Source organism: Strigops habroptila, chromosome 4 (assembly GCF_004027225.2).
Source record: "Strigops habroptila isolate Jane chromosome 4, bStrHab1.2.pri, whole genome shotgun sequence".
Lineage (NCBI taxonomy): Eukaryota > Metazoa > Chordata > Aves > Psittaciformes > Psittacidae > Strigops > Strigops habroptila.
In genome coordinates this window covers 33,281,278-33,297,294 of record NC_046358.1, presented here as the reverse complement: position 1 = coordinate 33,297,294, position 16,017 = coordinate 33,281,278, and the positions used below count along the sequence as shown (strand labels likewise).

General features: G+C 34.9%; 1 protein-coding gene across 5 annotated transcripts in view; it reads right to left on the bottom strand.

Moving 5' to 3' along the window:
* Window positions 1-16,017, bottom strand: part of CEP128 (centrosomal protein 128) — a 117,581-nt gene that overhangs the window by 82,924 nt on the left and 18,640 nt on the right. For 3 of the 5 annotated variants that reach the window (XM_032919869.1, XM_032919872.1, XM_030482350.1), the window contains 3 exons: window positions 10,386-10,502; window positions 2,425-2,511; window positions 820-894 (listed from right to left, as the gene is read on the bottom strand). In XM_032919869.1, the coding sequence (XP_032775760.1) occupies window positions 820-894; window positions 2,425-2,511; window positions 10,386-10,502 (279 nt within the window). The remainder of the gene's footprint in view (window positions 1-819; window positions 895-2,424; window positions 2,512-10,385; window positions 10,503-16,017) is intronic. The other 2 variants (XM_032919870.1, XM_032919871.1) reach the window with 2 other exon arrangements.

Sequence of the window (16,017 nt, the reverse complement as noted above, 5' to 3'; positions counted from 1 at the left end):
AAAATAAAGAAAATAGGACATGCTAAAATTGCCTTGTAGGAAAATAATTCTAATTCATATTACCCATATGTGATAAAGCTCTATTCCATGCACAGTGACTTGAGTTCAAAACAGTAATACAACCAACTCAAACTTCTGCTAGATACACAAGTCAAACAACTAACATTAACATGTAAGTATGCCAATTGCTTCTTCTCTATTTATTTCAAATTTTTCCCCCAGCTCCTCTGAAAGAAGGATTAGAAATGTTTAGGAGAAAGGAGAGGTTTTTGAAGCTATAATCCAGGTTCCTACAACTTCTAGATTTAATCATATGTACATCAACAGATATTATTTAGAGCACAGTTTAGATAGTTTTTCAGGTGTTTGTTCTTTATATATTTTTATCACATTTTAGCATACAATACAGCAAATACTTCTAGGTCACTGGTTTATCCAAGTTCATAAAGTATAGCGTGCACTTTGTATAACAATAATTACTTATACAGAAGTTTGTACATAGTAAAGCATACTATGAGGGGAAGCTACAAATAATTATTATTATTTGTAATGTTATTGGTTATGTGCTTAAAAAGGACCACAAGTACTACCCCTACTATAATTATTATATACAAGCATACACACAAACGTTTGGAAAGCAGAAAACCATACCAAGAGCTCAGACCACGGTTTTTTAGACCTTTAAATCTGTCTTTACGTATCTCTTTCTTGCCTTTCCAAAACAATGTTATCAGTATATGAGATAGGAAGATTAAGCAAAAGATTCAGACACAGTCTAATATGAAAACTTCAGGATTTTCACCACATCAGAGCAGTTACCTGATGCAAAAGAGCTTCTCTTTTGCCTTCTGATTCATTCAGCTTTTTCTGTGACTGCTCCAATTTCTGTTCAAGCTTTCATTACAGAAGACGAAGAAAGAAAAGCCATGTACACATCATAGTACAAAAGTGTATTTTAACTATTCAATTCTGGCAAGAATTAATCAATATAAGCACCTATCTAAACCAAGGTATACATTACATAACATCCTTATTTGTCCAAAATCTTAAAGTAAGCTTTCATTTGTACTAAATTCCTGCTGTATTTATTTAAATTATATAAAGTGAATTTAACTCACAGTCTATAATTTTTGTACCATATTCTATGTCACATGAAGCTACAGTGGTATATATAATCCAAAACAAAAAAGAATGAAAGCAAACTTTTACTGAGTTAAAAGTAAAAGAAAGGAAGATAAACTTCAAGAAAAAGCTTCAAAAACATTGTCGCTGGATTTGAAACATACTTTCAAACTCAAACCAGAACTACCAATGACTTAAGACTTGAAGTCACCTTTGTAACACAGTTCATTCATAAAATTGTTAAAGATAATATGCATTGGTAGAACTGGTAATTGGTAAATTCTGTGGTTTTTCTGTGTTGTGCAAGATGTATTTGAATTATTCAGGAAACAAGAATGAAAAACTGAAGTGCCAGAATTTCATACGATTAGAATTTTTCCTAAAAACATAATATTAAGAGAATTTTAAAATATTTACATCAGAAATAGTCAAACTGATGACCATTTAGAAAAACAAACAAAAATGAATAAAAATCAACAGAAAACAAAAGCTACAAAAAAATTTCTTACTTCTACCATAAATAGTTCAAAGATCACAAAGATCCAGATGGAAATAAATATAGTTTTTGACAGCAGAAATTGTTATTGCAGAGATAGCAATCTCAAAAGGATGTTGAGAGGCTGGCAAACAGGCAAAGTAAACAGGACTAGCATTAATGGAATGGAGAGAATAAAATAAAACATTACATAGACGGTTAGCATAAAGGGGTATGACTTTGAAAGCATGGACAAAAAGGCTAAACTCTAAGAGCAAAAAAGACAGGAAGAGCATAATATCGCCCTAGTATCCTGCCAGAACAGAAATATAAGAAATCTTGTTTTCTATGAATAGGAAGAGAGCAATATGGCTTCAGATAGCTCAGTAAGAATAATTAATGATAACAATGATGCAGAATAACTAGCATGCATTAGTTGTAGGGATAAAGAAAAGATGTATCTTTGAGCTGCTGCAAATAAGCAACAGCAGACTATGTATAAATCCAGAGACGAATCAGAGAAACAAATCAAGTATAATCCCCAAGTTATAAACTTGCCTGCCTGGCAGGATGGAAAAGTTGTTAGAAGTAACACACTGTAATTCAAGAGCTTTGAAAGAAAGACAGAAATTCAGCACTGCTATATTCACAGTGCATTTAATGCAAAAAAAAAAAAAAAAAAAAACCAACACAAAAACCTTGTTATCTTAAAGAGTAAAGAAAGTTTCATCCTGCTGATTTCCCTGAAAAAGGAAGCGTATACTGTAACATATGACACTATACACTTACCTAAAACCAAACAAGAAAGGAGAAAACTAAAGTCTTACTTGGTTCTTTTCACTTTCATATTTCACAAGTTTATTTTTCATGAGTTCTTCTGTTTCATCTGCTTTAGCATCTTGCTTCCTTAAAGCCTTTAAAGGGGAAAAATATATTGTGAACTTCATTATAAAAGTTACAGAAGTCTTCTTTGCAAGTCTGTTAAAATGAAAGAATCTGCTGATGTATTTGAGAAAGGAGATCTAGACAAATGCTGTCTATGTCCAATAATTCCATGTGAAGCCAATGTATATTATGAAAAAATAAATATATGTCCACACATACATAAACACACCCATGCACAGAACAGGGTCAAATAGAAAGTCAAAACTAGCACTAACATCCTTCCGATGTATAGAGCTCCAGACGCTGAAGGCTGACCCTAAACACTTTGAAATGAAGGCTTAAGAGCCTCAAGAAATCCCCTACAGATAAGCTGCAAACATATCAGATGAAAAGAATATATTCTGTAATATAAAATATGCACAATATTAAATACAATGCACTGTAGTAAGGAAAACACTACCATAAGGTTGTGTTAGAAGCCAGAAAAAGGAAAAAATTATTTTCATCCAAATCTGGGCATATGCTTAGAATTGCAGTATTAAGACAGAATAAACTGAAACTTCCCTAATCAAAAGTTACTGAAATTGTTGTGCCCTACTTGGGGGGTGGGGGGAGAGAGAAAATAAAACATGGGGACTTTTTCCCAAAGTATCTAAAAACAGTTATGTACATTTTCTAAAACATCTTAAAAACCAAAATTGCCTTAAATTAAAAATTGCCTTGCCTTAAAAAACTGCAAATTTTTTTTAAGGCAATTTAATTGCCTTAAATTGCCTTGAATATCAATTTCAAAATCTTTCCTTTCTGCAAACCAACACTATTTGTAAAACACAGCCAATCACTGGCAAAGGAATGCATTAGACATCACAGACATTAATGACACAATTAGCAACATACACAACCCAAGCTTGGATATCTCGAACCATAGCAATGTCATTGGCTTATCTTAAATACCACTTAGAAACACCAGCTGAGAGAGGTCACTAACCATACTGATAGAATTTGCTCTGAATTTGAGTAACTATGTTGATAAATTTTGTTTTGCCACTACGCAACACGATCAAGTGGTTTTCACACTACCTACAAATCAGAGACCTTAGCATTCATTTTTTACTTTCATCCAATACCATGAAGCACATCTATTCCTTCCACCATTACTTGCTAAAACTACAGCAGAACAACAAACACATAGCATGTCCAGAAAGAAATGTCTTTTTCCCAGTCTGTTCTTCCTGAGCAGCATTTTTATTTTACATTTTAAAAGAATATTTCCTCAAACAAATATCCCTGAATTTTCCCCCTATAATTAGTGCAGTTTCATTCAGTTTTTGAACATTTTCTTTTCATTGTATACGGGGGCATGATTTCACTGTACAAAAACAGAGGGCAAGATATTAATCAGCCTCAGTGAAGCCAGGCATTCAGATTTAGAAGTTCTGCTTTTAAAAGTAGCTCTGTGGAGAAAATAAACAGATTTATATACTTATCTCAGTCTTATATCCTACCACCTCAGGAAACATAAGGTTTTCAGTATAGCTTGGACTACTTTCCTGCTTGAACAGTTTACACTAAAACTGAGGTTGTGGAAGATGCCACTGAAAACATTATGCTACATAAAGAATCATGCTTTTAATCTTACTGATTCATAATCAGATACTGTAAGACTGTAACATATTTAAGATACTTCTCCAAGTATTTAATACAGATTCAAATCTGTCTTTCCCATCAAATACAAAACTCAACACTGCACACAGACCTGACACACTCCTATTTCACCCAAAAAGACTAGGGACAAATCCCAATAAGCTACATGAACAAAAATAAAAACAACCAAAACCAACCAAACAAAAAATCGAACAAGATCATCACTTCAGCTAATGCCATTATTGCATGAGTTTTGAGGGTTTCTATAAACAACTAAAACAACCAGTTCAGAACACTCTACTAGAGATATATGATGAGTACTAACTGCAAATGATCTTCATTTTTATTAGTAAAATTAGAAGGTCTGTTATATAGAGTCAACTGTATGCCACCTGTATTTTTGGCACTAACTTAATAGTTAATATAGGAATAAAAAGGCATGTTTTCATGTGCAGATTTCGCTACATGTCAGCATCATAAGGAAAATGTTAAAACTGGGCTTTTATTAGAAATACTAGGAAAATTTTCAGAAATTTCCCTAATGAAGGCAAAAAGTATATCTCTGCATTAGCAGTACATCCTAAACCCCAGAAGAAGCCACAGAAATAAATATGCTATTTCAACTCATCAGGATGACTGAATGATATTTAGGCTATTAAATAGCAATAATTTCAAATAAACAGGCAGTCTTTCCTATCACTGATACTACAGATACGATGTTCAGTTTTATTTTCTGTATACTGTAAAAATAGGCCATATTTTTAACCATTGCATTTTTGAGAAAAAATAAATCATATATATATGAGTTAAAATACTTCAGAAAGAATGTAATGTTACAATAAATTATATATACCACATGTGCACTACTTCAACTGTGAAACATACCTTTTCACAGTAGGTGCTAAGTAGGCAATCACTTAAATAATCAGTGTCATTAAGAAATTAACACATCTGGTCAGCCAGACAAACATTAGCTTTTACTGACGATTCAGAAATTGCATAGGTAAATTTTAATTCTATGTTCTCCCTCCTCCTTCTACTGCTTTTTAAATAGAATAATAGAATAATAGAATCATAGAATGATTTGGGTTGGAAAGGACCTTAAGATCATCTAGTTCCAACACCCCTGCCATGGGCAGGGACACCTCGCACTAAACCATGCTGCCCAAGGCTCTGTCCAACCTGGCCTTGAACACTGCCAGAGACGAAGAATTCACAACTTCCTTGGGCAACCTGTTCCAGTGCCTCACCACCCTCACAGTAAAGAACTTCTTCCTGATATCTAACCCAAGCTTTCCCTGTTTAAGTTTGAAGCCATTACCCCTTGTCCTACCACTACAGTCCCTGACGAAAAGTCCCTCTCCAGCACCCTTGTAGGCCCCTTTCAGATACTGGAAGGCTGCTATGAGGTCTCCCTCCATGCAGCCTTCTCTGCTCCAAGCTGAACAGCCCAACTTTCTCAGCCTGCCAAATAATTCTTTCTTATTGGTTTGTGCCACATTTTTTTCTCCACTAAAGGTTTCACTATGTATGCTTTCTCTTGGGAAATGAAGAGTTAAAAGAAAAAAATACTATGCAAAGATCCTACTGATTCTTTGATTTCATTTGTTGTCTCCAAAGAAGGGGCTGGGGGAGCCAAATGTCAAAAATGGAAACTAGGAAGGGGATGCTGAGGACAATGGTTCAAATACACACTCGTCCCTGATGGGTCCCAAACAGCAGGCAGGGACTTCCCAAGAGAGCTCTGCCCGGCAATGCTGAAGCACCAAGGAACAGTAACAAGCCTACCAACATTAGGATTCCCTCACCAAGATCCTCCTCTCAAAAGCATTAATGTCCAGGTTAGCGAGGAGGCTGACGAAGCCTTTGAGGGGCAGGCATGGAGGAAGCCACGAGGAAACAACTTCCACATAAAGAGGTCGTCACAGCAGGGATGGACGGGCTAGAAGTTACACTGTCTGCCTAGGTGGTCAGAAACAGGCTCTTGTCCCTGACAGACAAGATGCTCTTTTGATTTGACCCAGTAGAGCAATTCTTGGAGGTCTTTTTAAAGAGTTCACTAGCACATGGCAGTATTAAAATACTAACATACCTGGTATACCCCAGCTCAACATACCTCATCCATGTATAGTACATTGAACCCCGAAACTTCAAATAGATAAAATTATTCATTCAGTGCTAGACGTATTTTTTCTTATATAAGGGGAAAACTAAGTGGAGGCCTCTAACAACTATGTTAGGAGGCCTCTGTCTCAATCTTTCCAAATTAGGAAAATCTTCCAATGACGAGTCATAACTTTTACTGCAAACTAAGCCTACTAACTCGTTTGGCTTTTGGTTTGGTTTTTTGGTTTTTGTTTGTTTAGTTTTTTGTTTGTTTGGGGTTTTTTTTAAATAAAACCAGGTTATTTAAAAGTAATGCACAGCCCACGAACTGAAATTTACACTTTTAAAGTGAGACAGATCAGTGAATTATATTCTTACTGGCAGAAATACACAAGCAGACAAGCCTCATGCTATACTTTAAAATAAGGCAACAAATGTACCACATCCTAGTGAAAATTCTTCCCCTAACTTGCTAGATTAGCAGCTAGCATAGGTCTGAGTATGCTACCTAGTTATACCAGCCAGGCATTTAAAAACAGACTGCCTAAATATTTTAGTGACAGATATGTATGAAACTTGCTCATGTTCCAAGACCGTCATATTCAAACGAGAATCGAAACAGAAACCATTAGCCACAGGTGGCATAACACAGAGCCAAGGAACAAGTATCGACGATGCATTAAAACATCCAGATGGCTCAGAGCACAGATCAAGTTTATGTTTGTCTAGAAGGATCAGAGATAAAAGACATGCAAAAAGAGAATTTTCACACACTCATTTGATTGTCAGCCTATCCCACTCTCATTGAAAGTACACCAGCCTCTTGCACTTCAGAGTATGTGCAGTGGGAAGCAGAGAGAATCCAAGTATCCAGTTGCATGAAGGAAAAAAAATGTTTCCCAGCCTATCCAAGCTATTAGCTTAAGACATAACTATAGTCACTGCCTTATTACAGTCCATGGGTTCAAAATGTTCTATAAAGATGATTCTGTTCACCCAGAGCATGCAAAGCGTGAACACACATAGTCATTTCACCAAAATCCAGGAAGCCAAGCATAAGAATTAGTAAAGCCATCCAGGACATCCAAAAGCCCATTTTTAAGAATGACACTTGATCTTGTTTTGGAAAATGGATGCATAAATACAAATAAACAGTACAAGGTAATGGCGTCTTTATGTTTAAAATAAAGCACTGAAGAATCTCAAAACAGTTTTAGGTTACACAACACATGTATTTTGTTAAAGCAACACATACGTATGGGTCAGTAGCACTAGAAAGATGAGAATATTTGTTCTCATTTCTAATCAGAAACACATTTGAATCAGAAATATAGAAGAAACAGAAGATGTATGATTTGCATGAAATTCTGTTTGCTAATTGCAATTTTCTAATTTGCAGTAATTGCTGTTTAAACAGTGTGTATTGGTGTGTTCAAACACTAAGTTAAAAGACACATAAAAATGGAGAGAAAATAATTCTTATCCACCTTATCTACCACACGCAGCACATACAGACTATGAAATCAAAATAATAATGTAAATTTAGATGTTAAAGATGAAAAAATTTATATGACAAGATTTCTTTATGGTGAGTATACAACTAGATATCATCCTGGTTAATAATCACTCTGTGATTTTAATAATAGTGCAGTACACATATAAAGTTTGCACATCACAAAAAAGACAGACAAAGACAAGACAGACAAGAGAAAGACTGAAACATACGTATCCTCATGTTCAGTTAAACCCTGAAAACATATAATTTAATAACTGAGATTTAGGAAAATTATTTTCATCAGACAGTAAAATACTGACAGGTAGTGGTGAGTCATAGGCACTGCACTTTCCTTAAAAACAATAACTATTAACATTTAAAAAAAAATTTCTTAATTAAACCAATTACTGATTAAAACCAAAAGTCAAATTTAACTTTGTTTGGTTTGAAATGTATTAACAGGCAAACTAATGAAAAAGTTGTTTCATTAAATAGCCACAAAATCTAAATAGCATTTCTTTGTAAATCATTCAGGTCATGTTAAATGACAAGATTTCAGAACTCAGTCCAAACCCTACCCTCCCATCCAGTCCTGTTACTCGGGACGCATCTTGGAGAAATAACATAGGATAGGAAAGGATCGTTAATAGAACATTACATCCATGCAATGATCACCACAACACTGAGGTTGCTGACAGAGCTAAGAGTCCATTTAACTCAAAATTGAAATTATAAAGGACAAGAAACAGAATAACAAACTAAAAAGCACTTTAAAATTATGTAGAAACATGCTTCATCCAAAGAACAACTGAAGCAAAACATTTATTTACTTTATTCTCACTAGGGTATGCAAAGTACATACAAGCAACTCAAGAACATTCTTTCTAACATACAATGACTTAAGCTACAGACATACACATCATACCCTAGGAACATTTACATCTTATAAAGACTACTTCTCAATACATTCCTCAGTACATACATCTCTTCCATATAGCATCAGCTATGAATGTACGGCGTGTGGAATAAGACTGTTCCTGTCAGAACTGGCTCTGAATCATGACTTGGGCAAATTCCTGAAAGTAAAAGTTTATCAAGCAGACTAACAGGTGTTGAGATTTCCTGTAAACTGAGAATGAGGACTATGTCTTGAACAGCAGTGTCAAAAAGTATTTTAAATAGAAATCTAGGGGCTCCTCAGGAAAAATAATTTACAAATATGTGCACAGAGCAAAATACAATTTTCAGGAGAAAAGATTAAAACATCTTCATCTACACCTGGACAGCTTAGGGGAATGAAAGGTCAGGACTTAGTATTCCATATTCATTAGGCATTAAATTTAAAAGATGAGCTTCTAGGAAATAGGGTATCCGTCCTGACGGCTCATGATCACATAGCCAATCATATGAAAGTCTTCGAAGGAAAACTCGAATTCAATTGAGTGAATTCAAATACGTTTCAAAGGAAACCATGGCGGTGTCACCGTATCTTTACAGATAAAGTTGTTATCCATTTAAAAGGGTACAAAAAAAAAAAAATTGTTCCAATTTGCAGATAACACTATAACATGACACCAACTCATTTCATTAAGCAGCTCTCTACCAGATGGAAGGCACAAAGAATCTAGAAATGGATGAAGGCATATTAAAGAGTAATGAAAACTGTAATAAAGCACTCTAGTTCTTTTCACTCACTAAGATAACAATACAGAGAAAAATGAAACAGTAACTCTTTCTGAAATACTAGCAGAAGCATTATGAGCATTTCAATAAACATTGCTTTTTATAAATATCAAAAGAGCATCTTATCTTCTTAAATATGACCTCTCTGTAGTCTCTAGCGTCACATGAAATAAAGACATCAGTCTAAATTGAGGTTCCTCAATATCACTGCACAGTATAAAACAACTGCCTTCCAAAAAGTATGTATGCCACTGCTTGTATTAAGTGAAAAACAAGGAATTACACATTTCTTCTTAACTCTATTGCATAATTAGAGATAACATTGCAGATCATATCTGAAGGGAGGCAAAATAAAAAGTCACTCTGTGTTAAAGCGCAGATTTTCCAATTAGCAGTAACGTCAGAAATAGAGATGTACTTTTCATACATTTCCCAAAGCAAGCAGAAAAAAGCTACTAGCTGTCTCCAACTTTAATTCATAATATAAACATATGTCTTTGCCTCCTAAACAATATTTTATGCTTCATCAGATACTGTTGAATGAAACTGTTTGAAAAGCAATGAAAAGCTGTCTGGCCACTGCAGTGCATTTGATTGCTTGTCGAGATAAGTTAAAAATAAACTGCTCACAGCAAGCAAAGTTTACATTTTAGAAAACAAAATGTTTTAATTGAGACAACCCAGCTAATGACTTGTTTTTGTTAGTCTGGAGTTTGAGGAAAGGCATGCAGCGTGGGTTCTTTTAAAGAATGTTTGTGCCAGTTACAAGAAAGGTCTAAACATAGACAAGACAGTATCATGAAGAACATAGACTGCACTTGTTATCATCTGGTCGCTAAAACAAGCGGGGCTGGATACAGTTAAAATTAAGTGCCAAAGATATGAGCACTTTTACCAGTTTGACAGGTACAGGCTCACAAATGCAGCAGGTTCCTAACTTACCCCTGAATACACAGGAAGTTTTCATTTGCATACCTCTTGTAATTGAAGAGACATATGTCCCAGTTGGTCCTGGCGCCTTTCTACAAGCTGTCTTTTAGAACGCATTTCTTGTTCTATCTCCTGAAGTCTTCTCTCTACCCGTTCCAATACCTTCAAAGGAAACAGAAACACCCTTAGGAAATTAGTGTGTCTTTTACCACATGTTAAGATAACAATGGCAAAAAAACGTAAATAGAGTATAGGGCAGAAAGAAGAAAGAACACAATTTTTATTTTATTAAATAAAATTTAGATGGTATAGAAAATACCTAGAGTTATAGCAAAATTACTCAATCAGGGAACTAACCTGCTATCTTGCTAGCAATACCCTCCTTTAGGTATACATATATTTTTCTCTACAGAGGTGATTCTTCTCAAGTGCTAAATATCTCAATATCAAGCTCGGTGCAGTCTAACCTGAAGCTGCAATACAAAAATTAGCTTCTCTGCTTCTCCAGACCTGATTAACCCCTGGAGAACAATTTCTTTCACATCTCCAGTCTGTAGCACAGAGCAGTGTTTGCCTCTCATAATCTGAAATTTGTGAGTGGAAAGTAGAAAATGAGCTGTCATAGTGCAAAATAATTACATCACTTTAAGATTTTTTCCCAGTATTCTGTGAATACAAAGGAATACAAATAACACTAGTTATTTGTTAAAGCAATTTGGATTATAAACACAATAATTCAACCTTGAACTACAATACCAGCACGAGTTTATTTTTGCATTTCATGCTGCTAGCAGACAGCACCCTCTTGTGGGCAGCAAGTTAAATTTATATCGTTAAAATTGAAGATTAGCAAGGAAAATATGTATCATTTCCTCCCTACTTTAAAACTACTTATTTTAAACAACTACTAGAAAGAAATACCTCTTTTTATCTAAATACCATTCGGTAATATAGATTTAAAACACTATTCAACTACTAGTTCCTGATGTATGTAGAGAGGAACAAGTTCTGATCTGTACTTTCATCATTAAGCATGCTTCTACTAGCACTAGGCATAAGCACAAATAGAAAATTTTAACATGAGCAACACTGTTGTGTATTAACAGAAAGGTTACATTTATGGTCTGGGCTTCATGAATACATCGAGTTTAAAGAATGGTCTTTCTTTACAACAGAATACATCAATTTGAAAACATTTCTTATTTGTGCAGCTAGATGAATAGTCGACTGGCAATTTGGGATTCTGTATTTTCTCTTAAAAACCTCAGGAGAAGCTCAAAAAATGTACAACAACAAACCACACTCTTTCATGTAAATTATGAAAGTTCTGCAGCCATAATCCAGAATAATAACTTAGTAAAAACTAATGTACAAAAAATAAGGACCACATCACAACATTTGTATCTGTTTTGAAAACTACTACTTAATGTTACTTCTAATAATTTAGAAAATACTCCAGCTAACAGAAACAATGATACTATGTAGCAGGAACAGAAAACAGCACTTTGGCATTAAACTTGTTACATCTTTGCTGAAAACTGGGAAATATCTGTCATTCTTTTCTCCATATACCTCTAAAAGAAACAAAGTTATGTTTTTACATTTTAAAAAAATCTTGGCTACATTTTTCTGAAGGCAGAGGTTTTCTCAGCTCTCTCACACATCTTTCAAGTGAAGTTAAGAAGGAGAGCACTACAGCTATAAAGAAAATGTGTAATTTAGACTTGTAAGAAGATCCAAAAGTAACATCACCCCCAAAGACAACATTCAAGAGGAGAGAGGACAGTAACTTCCTCACTGACACAGGTCTAGTTCACCACATATGCAGCAGATGACATGACATAAGGCAGTACTAGGCAAGCTTCAGGTTCCTGTAAATTTAAGATTTCATTGCAAGTTATCATTGATGCAGAATGAGTAAGAAAGTAATAGTTTTTACTAGCTACAAGAGATCAAGTGATTTGCCTTTCCTCTAACTTTCACCTCCCTCCAGAATACAACCTTTATCTTATTTCTAACAAGGTACTGAAAAAAATGCATTCACTATATTTGTCAGGTGCATGGAGATTTCAGACTTACAGACATAATCCTAAGGGAAAAACAAAATAAAAAAACCAAACAACCAAAAGCCCCTGTTCTATCCTCCAAGCCACATCCAGGACTGGATACAGGATTTCAGTTCTGTTTTCCAACATACCTGAAGCATTTCTATATTGTATCACCTAGAATATTAACAAAAATTTCAGAGAAAACCAGATGAAGACTAAAATTCACTTCACTAACAGTTCTCGAGCTAGTTTTATCATATTTCACTGAAAAACTTACTAGAACAGTGTATGGAATTCTGTCTAAAAAAAAAAATAAAAAAATATACATCAAGATATAGGAAACCACCACTTCATCCATGTAAATTCCTTCTATAACACAAATGTAATTTTTCTTGATAAATCTATGTTGTCTGCTGTATCCTCCTGGATGTTTATTTTTTCCAGAACTTGAATTGTGATCAGTCTATTTTTTCCTTTCCAAGATTAGATTTGCCATTTTTCAATATTCCAGGAACATTTTTTCTAACACATCCCCATAGTTGCTCATGAATATTCCAAAACAGCTGTTAGTGGTTTTAACATCACTTCAGATGATTATTTAAGTTTCCTAGCTAACTTGCACCAGGTTATTTCAAAATATTTTACATGCCTTCCCCCCCAGTATTTTAAGCTGAGGTCTTAACACCCCATTGCTGGTCACAAACTTGTAGATTAACTTGTTGGCAAATATTAGTGTTAAAAAGGTGTTAAACAGGAATCTACTGTCTTGGCACATTGGGTCAGTAGTTTGCCCTCCTCTGCAAGGAACATGCCAATTGTTTTGGTCTCCCTGAGAAAAGGTGATGTATTTACAAGCGAATCATCATCGCTTTTAATGTTTCTTTGTTGAGGCATCCTATTATGTACCACAGTGGCCTTTCCACTCTCATCCTCACTGTATTTTTTCATTACTGTTTTTATTAAGCTAGTTTAGTTTCCACTTTCTGCATTCTTTCTCTTTGTGTCTAAAGTAAATGCAGAGCTTCTAATTCAGCCAAATAGATATATTGCTATACTTCCTACGCTTTGTTGTCAACTTTTCCTTTTTAAGAGGATTTGCATAGAACATGTTTGACTATTTGCCCACTCTCATTTCCTCCAAATACTGAAGTTTTTTCTGCACGTAATCACTCATTTCATAAATTAAAAAAAATTGCAACCTCGCAAACTATTCCAAATATGTATGAAATAACAAAAGACATACTAAACAAAGAACAAATCTTAGACTGTGAACAAATTGATTCTTAAAGAAATGATTTTTCCACCAATTTTTTAATTTTTTTTTTTTCTCATAAAATAGAGTTTGGCATACAGAATGGTTGACTATTAAAGAAAGGATACAGGAATAGGTACCACATTGATTAACATTTCTTCAGAAGGAAAAGTATTTTCTGGCAGACAACTGCTTCCTATGAAATATTAAATTCACATTAATCCTGAAAAAGAGGATTAAACAAAGGCAGCCTCATAAACACTACCTTTAGCCTACTTTATAAAGAACAATACTAGTTATATCAGTTATCTTTTGATCTCCTTCACGTCTTTTAATGCATTTATTTGAAGTCACAACTGTAGCGTATTCAGATCACTTTGACTGTCTAACCTCCATTCCTCAACATTTTTCTTAGAAGCTGCTTTATATTTATGCAACTCTCTTTTAGAAACCAAGCCTTATTCTAAGAGGTTTAACATTTTTGCTCCAGTAGTGATGCCAAATATAAGTTTGTTTTGGTTATTGTCACAAGGCGCACTGATTAAAAACCATGCACTGGACTCCTGTTTATGGGGGGGGGGGGGGGGGGGGATGTTGTGGGTTTTTTGTTGTTGTTTTTTTCTGGAACACTGCTGCTAACTTGCTCCACAAAGCAGTTAATGCACCACCCAGAAACACAGTTCCCCCAGCGTAACATTTACCCAGTCTACACTGGTGCAGACATTATTTCCCACAAGAAATATGTTCCCTGGTTTTGTAGCCTCTTTGACCTTCCTCGGTTTGTCACAGGCTCTGTGACACACAACAATAGGGATAAAAAAAAAGGAAAAAAAAAAAACCAAAACAATTAGAAGCAGTTAAGTGTCAATTCATTAATTAGCACATGCAGAAGAAACTCTAAAACTCACTTCCTTTGTCCCAAAAGACTCTGACTCAGGGCATTTCTACCATAAGAGTATGTATCGTGTCCTCTGGATCTTACCAAAAGCTTTGGTGTAGACAAGCAATTCACTGAAGAACAGTACAAAAAATACAGAGGTTCTACTTAACATAAATTCTAGCACTGAATTATTGCACTGACAACATATTAGAATGTGATTTCAAGGATTCATTTTTAACAAAACGGACAACCTGAATGATAATCCCAAAACTAAGAGCTGTGTCTCCGCAGGCTTTCAGCAAAAATCTGTAGCAGCAAAACCTATGAAAGTTCTCCCACCACCAATTAAACACAAATAATAGAATGCCTTGTTTAAAACTGGGGTGACATTTCAGTCACACCGCTAAATATAATCTTGTGGAAGACGCTGCTGGATGCTTAATCTACAAACAGCAGCATCCTACTTCTTGAGTTTCTCTCCTGTTTTTCAGCTTTCCACTGTTATTTCTAGTGCACAAGTCCTGAGGACTGAAATCTAATTCAACAGATTTTTGTCACCTTTCTTATTTTGACCTATTTTATCATCAATGCAGACTTGAAACAGAAGTATTAAAATTACAAAAATAGCAAACTTCTTTCACACCTGTCACTTCAAACACTGTTAAACTTTTCCGTTGGGCAAATGATGATGTGTGACATACATTTCCCAAGTCACCTGTGCAGTGCCAAAAATCCCTATATCAGATTTTCTGAAGGACAGTTCCTTATCTGACAATAATCCTGGCTCTCCAAGATATCACAACCAACACAAACTTCATGTGAGACCCATTTCACTTGACATTGCTGTCTTTTTCCTTATACACTGCCTACATTAACCTTCTAATGGCACCATCTCAATTAGGTAGATACCTAAAGCTTAGTGCCATTAGAAGGTTAGTGTAGCATCTCAATTAAGCATCTAATTAATTATATATAATTTGAACAAATCTCTGCTTCAGTGCAGTTGCTTTTTATGCACAAAGATCAGCTTCTTGTGCTATTTGGGATGTGCTTCTATACCAGGAGATTGCAACAAAATATCAAAGATGGCTATCTTATGTAACCATAAAGCAAATAAACATTCTTTCAATTGTTTATAACTCTGTATGAACATTCCTCTAGCAAACATCCAAACTCTTCAAGGAAAAAAGGAATCTCACAAAACATCTAGATAAGAGATTTTGATAGAGTCATAGAACCTGCAATCTTTACATCAAAATCAGACATAGATTCTCAAGTACAAGGCCATGGAGAGCGCTTGGTTTGAAACAAGCATCCAACTATGCCTGTGTTACCACCTCAGATGTCCTCTAGGGTGGAAACAGCTCCCTTTAAAGGCAAAATTAACATGCATTGATTGTGTTGTGTGGCTTAAAGCATTCAGATTCAGCATCAAAAATGCTGTAAGAATCATAACCTCTAATAAAAATAAATTCTGAACTAGCGACTGCGAACAAC